We start from the raw sequence: 15,538 nt of genomic DNA on the forward strand, positions 1-15,538 counted from the left end.
CCTGTTCTTGGGAAAAAATGTCACAGGAGGAATGTATGGTCAGAGTAGACCTGTTGCTTAAATAAAATTTGTATGCTAAAGTTAAACATAATGGTGGCGTAATATGACTGATATAAAACTGGAGGCAGATAACACAGGATCCAACCAATGACAATGGGTGATTGGGGCAGATTCCTCTGCGCAGGTCACACAGCATGGACACAAAACTCAGATGGCTACTGTAGAGCAAATCTCTGAACTGCTGTTCACAGAGCTGAGCAACAGCTGCCCCCATTTGTCTTGTGCAAAAAACTGAATAAAAAGCATACAATTAGAAAATATATTAGAAGAGCATATGTTTCATTATCTGGTATATGCAGTAGTATTCATTAGGAAAAAATATAATCACTATTTTATTTTTACGACATTGACAAGGATGGTCTGAAATGTTTGTAGGATGAAATTGTTCCTTCTTCCATTGTGTGCCATTAGACAGGGCATGCTTTTTAAGTAAATACAGTATATTTACAAAAGTTTCAAACCTATGGAACTGGCAGTAGACTAAGCAGTACAAAGATAACTTAGTACTGGGTCAGTAGGTCTCTGACACATCCTCTGCCTTGATGCATCCCCTTCTCAGAGACTTTGAAAGCAGTGGCGTAGCTTTAGGCCTTGTCCACAGAGAGGTCAGCGGGCTGTTAATATGATGGCTTCATGACTAATGATTATGTAATAATGTAATGTATCAAAGACAGAATTATTTCACAGTATAATATAATTGGAGAAAATGGTTAGAGAGTAATGGTCCTTTTACACAGACCGATAATCAGGCCAGATGAGGGATGAGCATTTGTAGAAATGCTGGTTACTGATAGTTGGCCTGTGTAAAACGTGCTGGTGATGAACACACATTCGTCAGGTGAATGTGTCTTTCATCTGACACCTACGGTCATTGTTTCTGAGCAGCACATTGAACAGGGATCTACTGCCCAGGAACAATGATTTTCTATGCGGACAGTCGATCAATTGTCATCATACAAGCGGACATGAGTGCTGCATGTTAACGCAGCTCTCATCTCCACTGACGATCTGACAATTGTCAGAAACGTTTGGTTTGTTCCCTACCACATTCATTTACATCGGCCTGTGTAATCAGGCTGGTACCAATAAGTGCTGTGGATGTTGCATCATCCATCGGTGGTCGCACAGCCCGAGCATCAGGCGATGTAATACAGCCCCTAGTCGTAATGAGAAGGCAGTCGTTTTGTGTGAAAGGGTATAAGACATACCATTTAAGGCATACTGAATCTGTACTATGCCATTGCAGGGGTTTTTAAATACTGATGACCTATCCTGTGGATAGTATTTGAATGGTTGGGGTCCGACACCTGAGACCCTGCCAATCAGCTGTTTGAGAAGGCACTCACAGCAGCACTGCGGCCTTCTCACAGCTTTCCCTAGGCCAAGTGACAACACTTTCAGGGGTCACATGGCCTAGGGGCAGCTCAGTGAATAGGGCTGAGCTGAGATACCAAGCACAGCCGCTATACAATGTATGGCGCTGTGCCTGGTGAACACGGAGAAGGCCGCGATGCTCACAGGAGCCAATGCCTTCCCAAACAGCTGATCCGAGGGGGTCCTGGGTGTCGGATCCCCACTGATCAGATACAGGTCATCAGTATTTAAAGGGAACCTGTCGCCTAAAAAACGCCTCCCAAACCACCAGCATTACCTTAAAGTTGCCAGCAGTATGTTTCTAAAGATCCTATTCTTCCTCTGGCCAGATGCACCAAAATCTTGAAAAACAAACTTTATTCCCCTGCATGCGCTATGTAACAGCAGAGTTTGAAGTCAAGGGGGCAGCGGCCTTCAAGTCAGGATAACCACGCCCCCTTTCCCTGCCCCTTCACCTCTGATTGACAGCCGCGCACGTGAATGTTCTGATGCGCACTCATAGCCGGGAGCCTGCAAATTGAGCCGCTAAAAACTACCTAACAGCGGTATACAGCAATGTGCAGGAAATGTTAATAGAGACAGGTGCATGTGTGAGACTTCGGCCAGCTTTGCTGTACAGCCAAAAACTATCTGCTGTTAATCAAAAGTGAAAGGGGCAGGGAAAGGAGGCGTGGTTATCCTGACTTGAAGCGAGCAGGCCGCTGCCCCCTTGACTTCAAACTCTGCTGTTACATAGCGCATGCAGGGGGAAAAGTTCATTTTTCAAGATTTTGGTGCATCTGGTCGGAGAAAGAATAGGATCTTTAGAAACATACTGCTGTCTACTTTTTTAGGTGACGGGTTCCCTTTAAATCTCGGAAAACTCTTTTTAGGAAGGTTCCTTATTGATGATGTAGTGTGGAGTATTTGAGAGTTGTATTGCAGAAACCTTTGCAGTATATACTGTATATCATCCTTTAATATTAGCGCATCCTAATACATTTATTGTATAAAGTATAGTCAATGCGAGTGTGAATAGAGGGGAATAGTTGGGTAATCTTTTCATTTACATGAATATGGAAGTGGAGTGTGCTAATATTTTGTTAATATGATAATATTACTAGTCATATTTTATTCAACATGGAATGTAATAAAATTCTTCCAGAGCTAGTGAAACAACCTTATCATTGCAGCACACTTGATGTACATAATCTTCTCATGAACTAGTATATGGCTATCAGTAGATTGTATTTGTGTATTGTGGTATTTGGTTCTGTTTATGGCATATATGTGTTTTCACATTGTTCTATAAGAAAAAGGTATCTGGCTGTTTCCAGCTGTTGGGGAGCGCATTGACTAATGTTTGATTGTACAAGGAGAAAATTACATTTTAGTTTTGATTATTTTTATCTTATTAGTTCTTGGATAAAGTCGAACCTTCACTGTCTTTATGAACTATTAACAATCTGTCTTTCAAATTTTCTAGCCATGGCCAGTCGACAGGTTGACATAGCTACACAGGGATGGTTTATTGGCCTGATGTGTGCTGTAGCCCTCCTCATTTTAGTACTGCTGATCGTTTGTTTTATCCGAAGAAATAAAGGTGGAAAATATCCAGGTAAGATGGATTTTTTAAATAAATTGGATATTTGATGTATTTACATAAATTATTATGCCCACAATAAAGTGAGCAAAAAGGATATATATAGATTTTATTTAGTGTAGATGGTTGGAGATTCATAGCGAATTCTTCACATCCATCTGCTGGAAAACCAACTAATGATTTTTGTCATTATAACATTTTATTATAAATATATTGATGAAAAGCTATATTTAAATTTTTGAATATGGAATTGCACTTTACTTTAAAAGGGTTTTCAGGTTGTTCAATACTGATGACCTGTTGTCAGGATTAGCAGTTTGAGCAGGCTGCGAGGCTCCGGTGAGCTCCTCAGCCTCCTCACAGCTTACCAAGCACAGCGCTGTCCATTGGATAGTGGTTGGGCTTGGTATTGCAACTCAGACCAATTTCCTTTAGGCCTCTTGCACACAAACGTATGGCTTTTTCAGTATTTTGCAGTCCGCAAAAAAATGATCTGCAAAAAATATGGATGACGTCCGTGTGCAGTCAGTTTTTTGCGGAACGGAACAGCTGGCCCCTGATAGAACAGTACTATCCTTGTCCGTTATGTGGACAATAATAGGATATGTTCTATCTTTGAACGGAACGTAAAAACTGAAATGCGGAAACAGAAGACATATGGAGTACCTTCCGTTTTTCTTTTTGCCGATCAATTGAGATGAATGGTGCCGTATACAGTCCGTGTACGGAACGCAAAAAACTGAACGTATATGGAAAAAATGAACAGATTGATGGAAATGATATAGAGGCTCACCTGCCTATAGGTGTGGAAATGGTGCTCTTGTCGTGTTTGACACACCCAGTCAAAAAGAAGGTGAATATGGACAGGTTAGTTGGAGCGACAGGCACTCAGCATCTGAAACCACTCAGAGAAGTTGTAAAAAATTTAGGTTTAATGAAAAAGAGCAATATGTATTGATAATCAATAAAAACAAAAAACTATCTTAAAACAATATTAAGCAGATAAAACGATAACAAGTAAAAGGATATATGGACTAATCTCATACAGTCCTCATGCAACGTGATCTCTCTTATACATAACCACCTATGGGGTGTAAGCAGAAGGTCACAAATAAAAATCTCCAGGGAGTTAGTCAAGTATCTTCCACTATATGTGTGGTTGTTAAAAAAATATGGCCTTCTTGGCTCTATCTGGTAGTGGCCCTCTAGGCTATAGCAGATGATAGGGATGTATCAGTGTATTCTCCGGGGTATATGTGCTCCACAGGGTATCTGGTATAACCCGGGCAATCCTTGATGCATTTAGTTGAATGGGAGAAAGTGTTGTTACAGGCTGCTGTGTAGCTGCACTGTTACCACTTTTGGTCGAATGCACAACACTATCCCTTTAAATTATGGTAGTACATTCATATATGTTGCTGCATAAAGTCCATGTCATCAGTGCACTGATACCATTGATAGTTATTGTGTGTATTAGCTGTAGGTTCGGTTAATATTGCAGTCAAATCTTGTTAGACAGTTACTGGCAGGTAATTAGCAAATATGTCCATTTAGTTTATAGGTTAGTTTACTGAGTCAGTTATATCTCATTAAGATAGTTTGTTAGTAAATGTGTCCATTTAATCACTGGGTAGTAGGTATATAGTTCGTATCGATTGGTAGCACCGCTACTACGTGGCGTCCCACGGAGCGGTCGGTACCTGGCTTTCTGTTACCTCCCTCCTGAAGACAGCTTCGACCATAGTGCCTCACCTCCCAGTTGCGCTGAACGCAGATCTCAGAGTGTGGTACCTGGCGTCTCACATGGTCCTGGAAGTTATAGTTCGGCATCCCACGTGTTTCAATACGTCAGTTTCCGGTTACTCGGTCTTGTTCTTAGTTTAGGAGGTAGGTACAGATAGTAAAAAAAAGTACTTCTCCTATTCCATGACGGAGCGCTACTTTAGCATATATCCATGGATATCTGGAGTGGGTCTTGGGGTATGCACGTGTGTAGCTCAAACCATACGGGTTTCAGAGTGTTAACTCACTCCTTCATCAAAAAATTTGGATGATGTCTGTGTGCATTCCTTTTTTTGCGGAGCGGAACAGCTGACCCCTGATAGAACAGTACTATCCTTGTCCGTTATGCGGACAATAATAGAACATATCCTATCTTTGAACGGAATGGAAAAACAGAAATACGGAAACGGAAGACATACGGAGTACCTTCCGGGTTTTTTTGCAGATCCATTGAAATGAATGGTTCCGTATACGGTCCCTATACACAACGCAAAAAACTGAACGTAAACGAAAAAAAAAAAAACGTTTGTGTGCTAGAGGCCTTAATTTAACGGAGCTATGCCTAGGCCACGTGACCAATGAAAGTAACGTCAGTGCCCACTGGACCGCCACAGTCTCTTGCCTCCTGCAGCCGCTGAGCACTGATCAGTACCATACATTACTGATTTATATACTGTATATTAATTATATATATAAATCTCTCTCATATATATATATATATATATATATATATATATACACAGTACAGACCAAAAGTTTGTACACACCTTCTCATTCAAAGAGTTTTCTTTATTTTCATGACTATGAAAATTGTAGATTTACACTGAAGGCATCACAACTATGAATTAACACATGTGGAATTATATACATAACAAAAAAGTGTGAAACAACTGAAAATATGTAATATTCTAGGTTCTTCAGAGTAGCCACCTTTTGCTTTGATTACTGCTTTGCACACTCTTGGCATTCTCTTAATGAGCTTCAAGAGGTAGTCACCTGAAATGGTTTTCACTTCACAGGTGTGCCCTGTCAGGTTTAATAAGTGGGATTTCTTGCCTTATAAATGGGGTTGGGACCATCAGTTGCGTTGTGGAGAAGTCAGGTGGATATACAGCTGATAGTCCTACTGAATAGACTGTTAGAATTTGTATTATGGCAAGAAAAAAGCAGCTAAGTAAAGAAAAATGAGTGGCCATCATTACTTTAAGAAATGAAGGTCAGTCAGTCCGAAAATTAGGAAAACTTTGAAAGTGTCCACAAGTGCAGTCACAAAAACCATCAAGCGCTACAAAGAAACTGGCTCACATGCGGACCGCCCCAGGAAAGGAAGACCAAGTGTCACCTCTGCTGCGGAGGACAAGTTCATCCGAGTCACCAGCCTCAGAAATCGCAGGTTAACAGCAGCTCAGATTAGAGACCAGGTCAATGCCACACAGAGTTCTAGCAGCAGACACATCTCTAGAACAACTGTTAAGAGGAGACTGTGTGAATCAGGCCTTCATGGTAGAATATCTGCTAGGAAACCACTGCTAAGGACAGGCAACAAGCAGAAGAGACTTGTTTGGGCTAAAGAACACAAGGAATGGACATTAGACCAGTGGAAATCTGTGCTTTGGTCTGATGAGTCCAAATTTGAGATCTTTGATTTCAACCACGTGTCTTTGTGCGACACAGAAAAGGTGAACGGATGGACTCTACATGCCTGGTTCCCACCGTGAAGCATGGAGGAGGAGGTGTGATGGTGTGGGGGTGCTTTGCTGGTGACACTGTTGGGGATTTATTCAAAATTGAAGGCATACTGAATCAGCATGGCTACCACAGCATCTTGCAGCGGCATGCTATTCCATCCGGTTTGCGTTTAGTTGGACCATCATTTATTTTTCAACAGGACAATGACCCCAAACACACCTCCAGGCTGTGTAAGGGCTATTTAACCATGAAGGAGAGTGATGGGGTGCTGCGCCAGATTGACCTGGCCTCCAAAGTCACCAGACCTGAACCCAATCGAGATGGTTTGGGGTGAGCTGGACCGCAGAGTGAAGGCAAAAGGGCCAACAAGTGTGTCACGGCTCAGGATGTGGAAAACCCTCAGCCGTGCGATGCCACGTGATGTAAGTCGCTGCTCGGCCAGGACAACAGAATAAGGGAGCAGGTCACCTCCTATCGCATCCCTAATCTGACCCTGACTCCTAGCTGCATGAGCTGACCTTGATGGTAGGAGGGCTCATACTCAGGAATTTCGGATCCCTACTCACCCTCCACCGATCCCTGAACTAGGAGCTGGGTAGACCACCTGTTCCTCCTGGATGCGGAGAAACAGGAGTCTAAACTGGCCGAGCTGCAAGGGGATATAAACAGAAACAGACTATGGATATGGCAGGAGAGTGAAAGACTTCCACCCCTACCTGCCACAGACACACTGACTGGATCCTTGAGTGCTGGAGTCCACACACAGACATAAAAGGACACAGCACACATAGACACACAGGAAGCCAGTAAACCATAGCTGCAATAATACAGACACCACATAAACATAAACTTAACATCACATAACAACATTTAACATAAACCTATGACCACAAGGGTGGCCCCCACTGGCAGATGGTATAAACACAGGAGGATGACTCCAGCTAACCATGGCTAAAGTACCCCTCAGACTACTGATCTAAACTGAGGCTTTATTGCCCATGTAGCCACACCCACACACACCCACCCAGTGCACACACACTAGGAAGGAAGTTAACCCTTCCACCACAAGGCAAGGGAAGACGGCCACAAAAAGGGGAAGTACACACATAAACACACACTTCACCTGTTGCCGCGGGCAACGGCATGCGTGGCAGCCATGTCCTGGGGATCAGCCAGAAGGCCGAGACACTGCCACCACATGCATACAACACCAAATGTAGTCACGGGCAACCAAGTGAAGGAAAATGTCACTACGCACACCATAGGCCGTGACAAAGTGCTTTGAAGAACCTAGAATATGACATATTTTCAGTTGTTTCACACTTTTTTGTTATGTATATAATTCCACATGTGTTAATTCATAGTTTTGATGCCTTCTGTGTGAATCTACAATTTTCATAGTCATGAAAATAATGAGAAGGCGTGTCCAAACTTTTGGTCTGTACTGTATATCTGTGTGTGTGTATATATACATACACATTTCAGGTAGTTTTAGTTCAGATTTTTTACTGATTGGTAAACCCCTCCAATCTGATATTGCTCTCCTACACTGATAATAGGCCATCAATATCAAAATCTCAGAAACCCCTTTAATACTTCATACAGATGGTATTTACATAATTCCTGTTATCTGTCCATTCTTGTTCCCAGTTCCAAAACCCTCAGAGGCCTCAAAATTGGTGTTTTGAATGCAAATAAAATGGTAGAGGAGTCAGAAGAAAAAGTAATTTATGTTTAGTGCAGCCAGTTTTTGGTGTTTTTATATGATAGGTGTTTCCACTTAATGTGCTTTATGCCCTGTATGCATTTATCTTGTGCTTCCGTTTTTACTTATTCATAGTGAAAGAGAAGGAAGATGCCCATGCAGACCCTGAAATACAGCCCATGAAAGAGGATGATGGAACGTTTGGTGAATACAGGTAAGGAATTTGGCATGTATGGTTGCTTTTACATTTTCTTCCAAGTTTTCTGAAAAGCCAAATCCTATCAATATAAAGTTGCTGGAGGCATCCTTTGTATGCAGATTTTTGGGACTTGTAAAAATAGCCATAAAACATATTCGTTTGTTTTGGTGTTTTTTTTTGTTATACTTTTTGTTACCCAAAAACACACTGGGGGTCATTATGAACAGATATACGCCCTGTGGTGCTCCTGCCAGAGAAGGTGGTGGTGGTGAATTCACTAAAAGAGTTCAAGAGGGGCCTGGATGTATTTCTGGAGTGTAATAATATTACAGGTTATAGCTACTAGAGATGGGTCGTTGATCCAGGGAGTTATTCTGATTGCCTGATTGGTGTCGGGAAGGAATTTTTCCCCTAAAATTGGCTTCCACCTGATGGGGTTTTTTGCCTTTTTGATCAATAAAGCCCTAAGCTAGTGGTGGATCTGCCAAAGCTATGAAGAGGCGCCGGCTTTTCCATAACTTTGGCTAATCCAGCGCCAGTTCTGCATGTAAGATAGCTTCCTAGCTAGTTTTGCATGTAAGATAGCTTCCTAGCTAGTTCTGCATGTAAGATAGCTTCCTAGCTAGTTCTGCATGTAAGATAGCTTCCTAGCTAGTTCTGCATGTAAGATAGCTTCCTAGCTAGTTCTGCATGTAAGATAGCTTCCTAGCTAGTTCTCCATGTAAGATAGCTTCCTAGCTAGTTCTGCGTGTAAGATAGCTTCCTAGCTAGTTTTGCATGTAAGATAGCTTCCTAGCTAGTTCTGCATGTAAGATAGCTTCCTAGCTAGTTCTGCATGTAAGATAGCTTCCTAGCTAGTTCTCCATGTAAGATAGCTTCCTAGCTAGTTCTGCGTGTAAGATAGCTTCCTAGCTAGTTTTGCATGTAAGATAGCTTCCTAGCTAGTTCTGCATGTAAGATAGCTTCCTAGCTAGTTCTGCGTGTAAGATAGCTTCCTAGCTAGTTCTGCATGTAAGATAACTTCCTAGCTAGTTCTGCATGTAAGATAGCTTCCTAGCTGGTTCTACATGTAAGATAGCTTCCTAGCTAGTTCTGCATGTAAGATAGCTTCCTTCCTAGCTAGTTCTGCATGTAAGATAGCTTCCTAGCTAGTTCTGCATGTAAGATAGCTTCCTAGCTAGTTCTGCGTGTAAGATAGCTTCCTAGCTAGTTTTGCATGTAAGATAGCTTCCTAGCTAGTTCTGCATGTAAGATAGCTTCCTAGCTAGTTCTGCATGTAAGATAGCTTCCTAGCTAGTTCTGCGTGTAAGATGGCTTCCTAGCTAGTTCTGCATGTAAGATAGCTTCCTAGCTAGTTCTCCATGTAAGATAGCTTCCTAGCTAGTTCTGCATGTAAGATAGCTTCCTTCCTAGCTAGTTCTGCATGTAAGATAGCTTCCTAGCTAGTTCTGCATGTAAGATAGCTTCCTAGCTAGTTCTGCATGTAAGATAGCTTCCTAGCTAGTTCTGCGTGTAAGATAGCTTCCTAGCTAGTTCTGCGTGTAAGATAGCTTCCTAGCTAGTTCTGCGTGTAAGATAGCTTCCTAGCTAGTTCTGCGTGTAAGATAGCTTCCTAGCTAGTTCTGCGTGTAAGATGGCTTCCTAGCTAGTTCTACATGTAAGATAGCTTCCTAGCTAGTTCTGCATGTAAGATAGCTTCCTAGCTAGTTCTGCATGTAAGATAGCTTCCTAGCTAGTTCTGCATGTAAGATAGCTTCCTAGCTAGTTCTGCGTGTAAGATAGCTTCCTAGCTAGTTCTGCGTGTAAGATAGCTTCCTAGCTAGTTCTGCGTGTAAGATAGCTTCCTAGCTAGTTCTGCGTGTAAGATAGCTTCCTAGCTAGTTCTGCGTGTAAGATAACTTCCTAGCTAGTTCTACATGTAAGATAGCTTCCTAGCTGGTTCTACATGTAAGATAGCTTCCTAGCTGGTTCTACATGTAAGATAGCTTCCTAGCTGGTTCTACATGTAAGATGGCTTCCTAGCTAGTTCTGCATGTAAGATGGCTTCCTAGCTAGTTCTGCGTGTAAGATAGCTTCCTAGCTAGTTCTGCGTGTAAGATAGCTTCCTAGCTAGTTCTGCGTGTAAGATAGCTTCCTAGCTAGTTCTGCGTGTAAGATAGCTTCCTAGCTGTCCTACATTTAGACCATTTTCTGTGCCTAAAACAGACGTAGAAACTGATGAATGAGACGGGTCACAATTTTAGACCTGACATGAACGGGGAGAAGTCTCAGATCTGCTCCTGGAATACGCCTAATTTAGGCATATTGCATATTTCAGCATAGTAAATGACCCTCAATGTTACTATGTTACCTTATAAAAAGCTTGATATTTTACCTACTACTTTCACTTCATTAAGCAATTATATATCTACTGTATATTCCTATGAAGGAAAATCATACAGTATTTTAGCACTACACCATCATTGAAAATCAGAATTAAGAAACTTTAAAAAAATGAATCCATAAGATATTGCAGATGTCACGCATATGTAATACCCCATAGCGGCCTGATGATTTCTTTCAATGGTTGACAGCATGTTAATGCAATCTGTACAATGCTATCGTATTGCCTGATTGTTGGAAATAGTTGCATGTTATTTGAATAAGTAGCCCATTCTTAAACTCTAATATTTCTTTACCAGTGATGCAGAAGACCACAAACCTCTTAAAAAAGGAAGCCGGACCCCGTCAGACAGAACTGTGAAGAAAGATGACAGTGATGACAGTTTAGTGGATTATGGAGAAGGAGTAAATGGGCAGTTTAATGAAGATGGCTCCTTCATTGGACAATACAGTGGCAAAAAAGAAAAAGAACCTGTCGAAGGCAACGAAAGTTCAGAGGCTCCATCTCCTGTCAATGCCATGAATTCCTTTGTGTAGTCATCATTAAGTGGTCATATTCTCTTTTGCAAGCTGCCACGTTCCATTCGATGCACTCAGCTTTCATTCAGTGGTCCACGCGACGTAGAGATATTCATACTTTGAACAGTACTTTCTAAATGCAAGCTCTTGTAAGTGGTACTGGATGTCGGTGTTATGGTACATCATGTTAATCTTTTTGTTCAGGGTGTATCGTTTTTCCACAGCGTGCAAAAACATGCACAGAACCACCAATGTAACAAATTGAAGTAAGCCTAAAGTCCTCTATCTCCTCTATATGAACCTGTAATGCATGAAATGATCCACATTTCACCTACCAACCAGTGTATGTAAGCCATGGTTTGGTCCTTTGTTATTCAGTCCTTGGTCAGACACCTGGGTATAGAATCCGTTTATTTTGTCAGTATTATAGTAGTGTGACAGTGTGTAGAACTTCAATGTCTATGTGGACATTGCTGGTGAAGTTGGTGAATTTATTGTATACTCTACCATGTCTTTATACAAGACTAGAACGTAAATATATCTATACGGCGACTAAATCATTGAAGTATGATACTTGCATTTGCTGATGCTTACTCAAGACCCAAATATATGCTAGTTGCTCCCATTATTTTACTGCCTTTTCAACAAAGTATTATACGTACGGTGTTGTATTTTGTACACTATGTATAAATCAGGCTATATAGATTCCATAAACGGATCAGCTTTGCAATGCATTCTGGGATTTGTATTCTTCACAGTCACTGAGGGGACATTGGAACATTGGCTTCATGAACCCCCATGCATATTGTTCAGTGCCTTTATTTGATATGCATTCCACGATGCACTGCTCTGCTGGGTATGTTGGCACGGTAAAGACTGATGAACTACAGTATCGATTTTTGCCAAAAATGTAAATTATGTAAATGATAAAGACATTATAAAAGCATTATTGGAAGAAAAATAATCTCTATTGTAAAATGAAATTGTCTATATGCTGCTGCAGGTCCACTGTTTACTGACATTGCTATGAACAGCAAAGTGTACATAGCAGAAACCTTGATCACATTGAGAAATGAAAGCACAGCATGCACTGAGATCCCTATATCGCTCAGAAATGAGCCCATCTGTTACTCACGGGGTGTCTCAGTGAATTTCACCTAGGACTCATACGCCAATATCTACTTTAGATCTTCTTAGAGGTACAGAACAAAAAAACAGAATGCAATCCTGCAAAAGAGAACGGATGGATGTCACCTGTGACAGCATATTCCTCTTGACTACGTAAACTATTCCAATACTGTGGTTTAGCTTCATATGAAATTATACAACAGCCTATGGTTGAAGCAATGCTCAGTTTCATTTGCCAATATATTGCATTTTCATAACTTGCATCAAGTTTAATTTTAAGTGAGCTTTTTATATGTAGATATTTTGTTCAATTTGTAAATATACAGAAAGATTAGATGCATTTATGCTTGTAGATGTTACAGAGAAATAAAGCAAAGAGTTATGCTGTACTGTGTAAGAAGAACTATAGCCAACGGAGTGCATGGTATTTTCAAGGCATCTACTTAAATGCATATATTTTGCTGTGAAATGACATAGTGAACTATTGTATTTACTGCAGACTTCTTAAACTTGTGCCAGTATGTTACATTTGCCATTCCTCCTCTCAGACACTATAGGAATAAAGCACAAGCTTGGCAGCGGTCAATACACTTCTGTCCCTTCCTTCATTTACATTCTCTATCAGCCTTTTAACTCCTTGGAATCAGCAACTTGTTTTAATGTCTCAGTGGGGCCAGATGGACCTCAAATAAATCATACATCTCAAATTTCAAAGCACAACTAGGCAGTATCCGGTGATAAAGAGACTTCAATAGTTTATCAGTGACTGTGATGGTCTTTTATCAAGGGGAAATCACTGTGACATAATTCTGTGTTGTGTCAATTTATATAGCAAAAAGATGTGTCTGCTTCAGATGTGTCAAGGTTACCTGTCTGCGCCCTTAAAGGTAGCATATTCTTCATATTGTGACTCTGCCGTGCTTTATAATTGACACAAGAGAGCATGAGAATTGTGCCTTAGTCCTTGATCAATGACCGCCGGACAAGTAACACATGCTAACACAAGCCGTGCATGGTTCACCTGCAGACTCTCTTGTGTAAAAGCAACATTTTGTATATTAATAAATGTATTCAAGTTTCAGCTGCTTTGTGGATGTGTCATTTTACTCTTCATCTTATAAGAATGACATCTTAAAATATAAAGCTTGGGATGCATTGATTTCTGCCCCGTTTTTCACTTGTTATAGGTGTGTGTGATAAATTGTGGTTGCTCATAAACACTTTTAGATTGGGTTCACACATTTTTGAGCCAGAGCCAGAAGTAGATATATAAGTAAGGAGGAAGGAGATGCAAAAGTAAGGGCCCTTTCACACTTGCGTTGTCCGGATCCGGCGTGTACTCCACTTGACGGAATTACTTGCCGGATCCGGAAAAAGGCAAGTGTACTGAAAGCATTTGAAGACTGATCCGTCTTCAAAATGCGTTCAGTGTTACTATGGCAGCCAGGACGCTATTAAAGTCCTGGTTGCCATAGTAGGAGCGGGGGAGCGGTATACTTACAGTCCGTGTGGCTCCCGGGGCGCTCCAGAATGACGTCAGAGCTCCCCGTGCGCATGGATCATGTGTTCCACGTGATCCATGCGCTTGGGGCGCCCTGACGTCACTCTGGAGCGCCCCGGGAGCCACACGGATGGTAAGTATGCTGCTCCCCCGCTCCCTGCTACACTTTACCATGGCTGCCAGGACTTTAGCATCCTTGCAGCCATGGTAACCATTCAGAAAAAGCTAAACATCGGGTCCGGCAATGCGCCGAAACGACGTTTAGCTTAAGGCCGGATCCGGATCAATGCCTTTCAATGGGCATTAATTCCGGATCCGGCCTTGCGACATCCTGATGCATCCTGAACGGATTTCTCTCCATTCAGAATGCATTAGGATAATCCTGATCAGGATTCTTCCGGCATAGAGCCCCGACGACGGAACTCTATGCCGGATCCGGACAACGCAAGTGTGAAAGGGCCCTAATTTCTTTATTTTTCACATTTCTTTTGAATCCAATTGTGACTTTAGCTAAAAAAAACTGCATCCAAAACCTCGACCGAAAATTGTGTGTGAGCCCACATGTAGAGGGGTATTCCCATCTCAGCCATTTATCACTTATTAACGCTATATTTCATAAATATCTGTTAGATAGTACCATCTTCCAGCAACTTTATTAATATACATATTCTGTTGGTGTAACTGTTAAAGAGAACTTGTCACCACGAAATACAGACCAATCTGCAGGCAGCATGTTATAGAGCAGGAGGAGCTGAACAGATTGATATATAGTTTTATGGGAAAAGATTCAATAAAATATGAAGTGACAGCTATCTCTGTATACACACTTACACAGGAAATGCTGTCAATCATTGATAACACCTCCCACATGTACAACTATCAGTGACTGACAGCTATCTAGATATACAAACTTACACAGAGAATGCTATCAATCACTGATAACACCTCACTGTGTGCAATTATCAATGACTGACAGCTCTCTCTGTATACACACTTACACATGGAATGCTACCAATCACTGATGATTCCTCTCCTGTATACAACTTCCAGAGAATGTTGTCAATCACTGAGAACACCTTCCCATCTACAACTATTAGTGACTCACAGCTATCTCTGTATACACACTTACACAAAGAATGCTATCACTGATAACACCTCCCCCATGTGCAACTGTCGGACTGACAGCTATCTATGTATACACACTTACACAGAGAAAGCTGTCAATCACTGATAACACCTCCGTCGTGTACAACTATCTGTGACTGACAGCTATCTATGTATACACACTTACACAGCGAATTCTATCAATCACTGATAACACCTACCCTGTGTACCACTAAAGTCAGAAATAGAGATTTAAATGTATAAAGTACATTTATTGAATTGTTTCCTACAAACTATATATCAATCTGCTTGGCTTCTGCTCTATAACATACATCCACTGCCTTGTGTTGACCTCTTTAACATGACCTCAAATTAGAGTGATGTAATCATGCAGGAATTCTAATAGCTTGTAGGGCTAAGAAGAGCACATTTGAAAGATTAAGTGCCCATTTATGACATACCTTTCTAATATCCCTATTATTCAAAGACATGAAAAACACTGGAAGGACATCA

At 41.3% G+C, this 15,538-nt stretch overlaps 1 protein-coding gene across 13 annotated transcripts in view; it reads left to right on the forward strand.

Annotated features, from left to right (window-relative positions):
• NRCAM (neuronal cell adhesion molecule) overlaps window positions 1-13,243 on the forward strand; it is a 212,208-nt gene extending 198,965 nt beyond the window's left edge. For all 13 annotated transcript variants that reach the window (XM_044280341.1, XM_044280345.1, XM_044280347.1 and 10 more), the window contains 3 exons: window positions 2,900-3,031; window positions 8,328-8,406; window positions 11,073-13,243. In XM_044280341.1, coding sequence (XP_044136276.1) covers window positions 2,900-3,031; window positions 8,328-8,406; window positions 11,073-11,310 — 449 coding nt within the window. In that variant the 3' untranslated portion in view covers window positions 11,311-13,243. The remainder of the gene's footprint in view (window positions 1-2,899; window positions 3,032-8,327; window positions 8,407-11,072) is intronic.
• Window positions 13,244-15,538: the final 2,295 nt, after the last annotated feature.

This window comes from Bufo gargarizans, chromosome 2 (assembly GCF_014858855.1).
Source record: "Bufo gargarizans isolate SCDJY-AF-19 chromosome 2, ASM1485885v1, whole genome shotgun sequence".
Taxonomy (NCBI): Eukaryota; Metazoa; Chordata; class Amphibia; order Anura; family Bufonidae; genus Bufo; species Bufo gargarizans.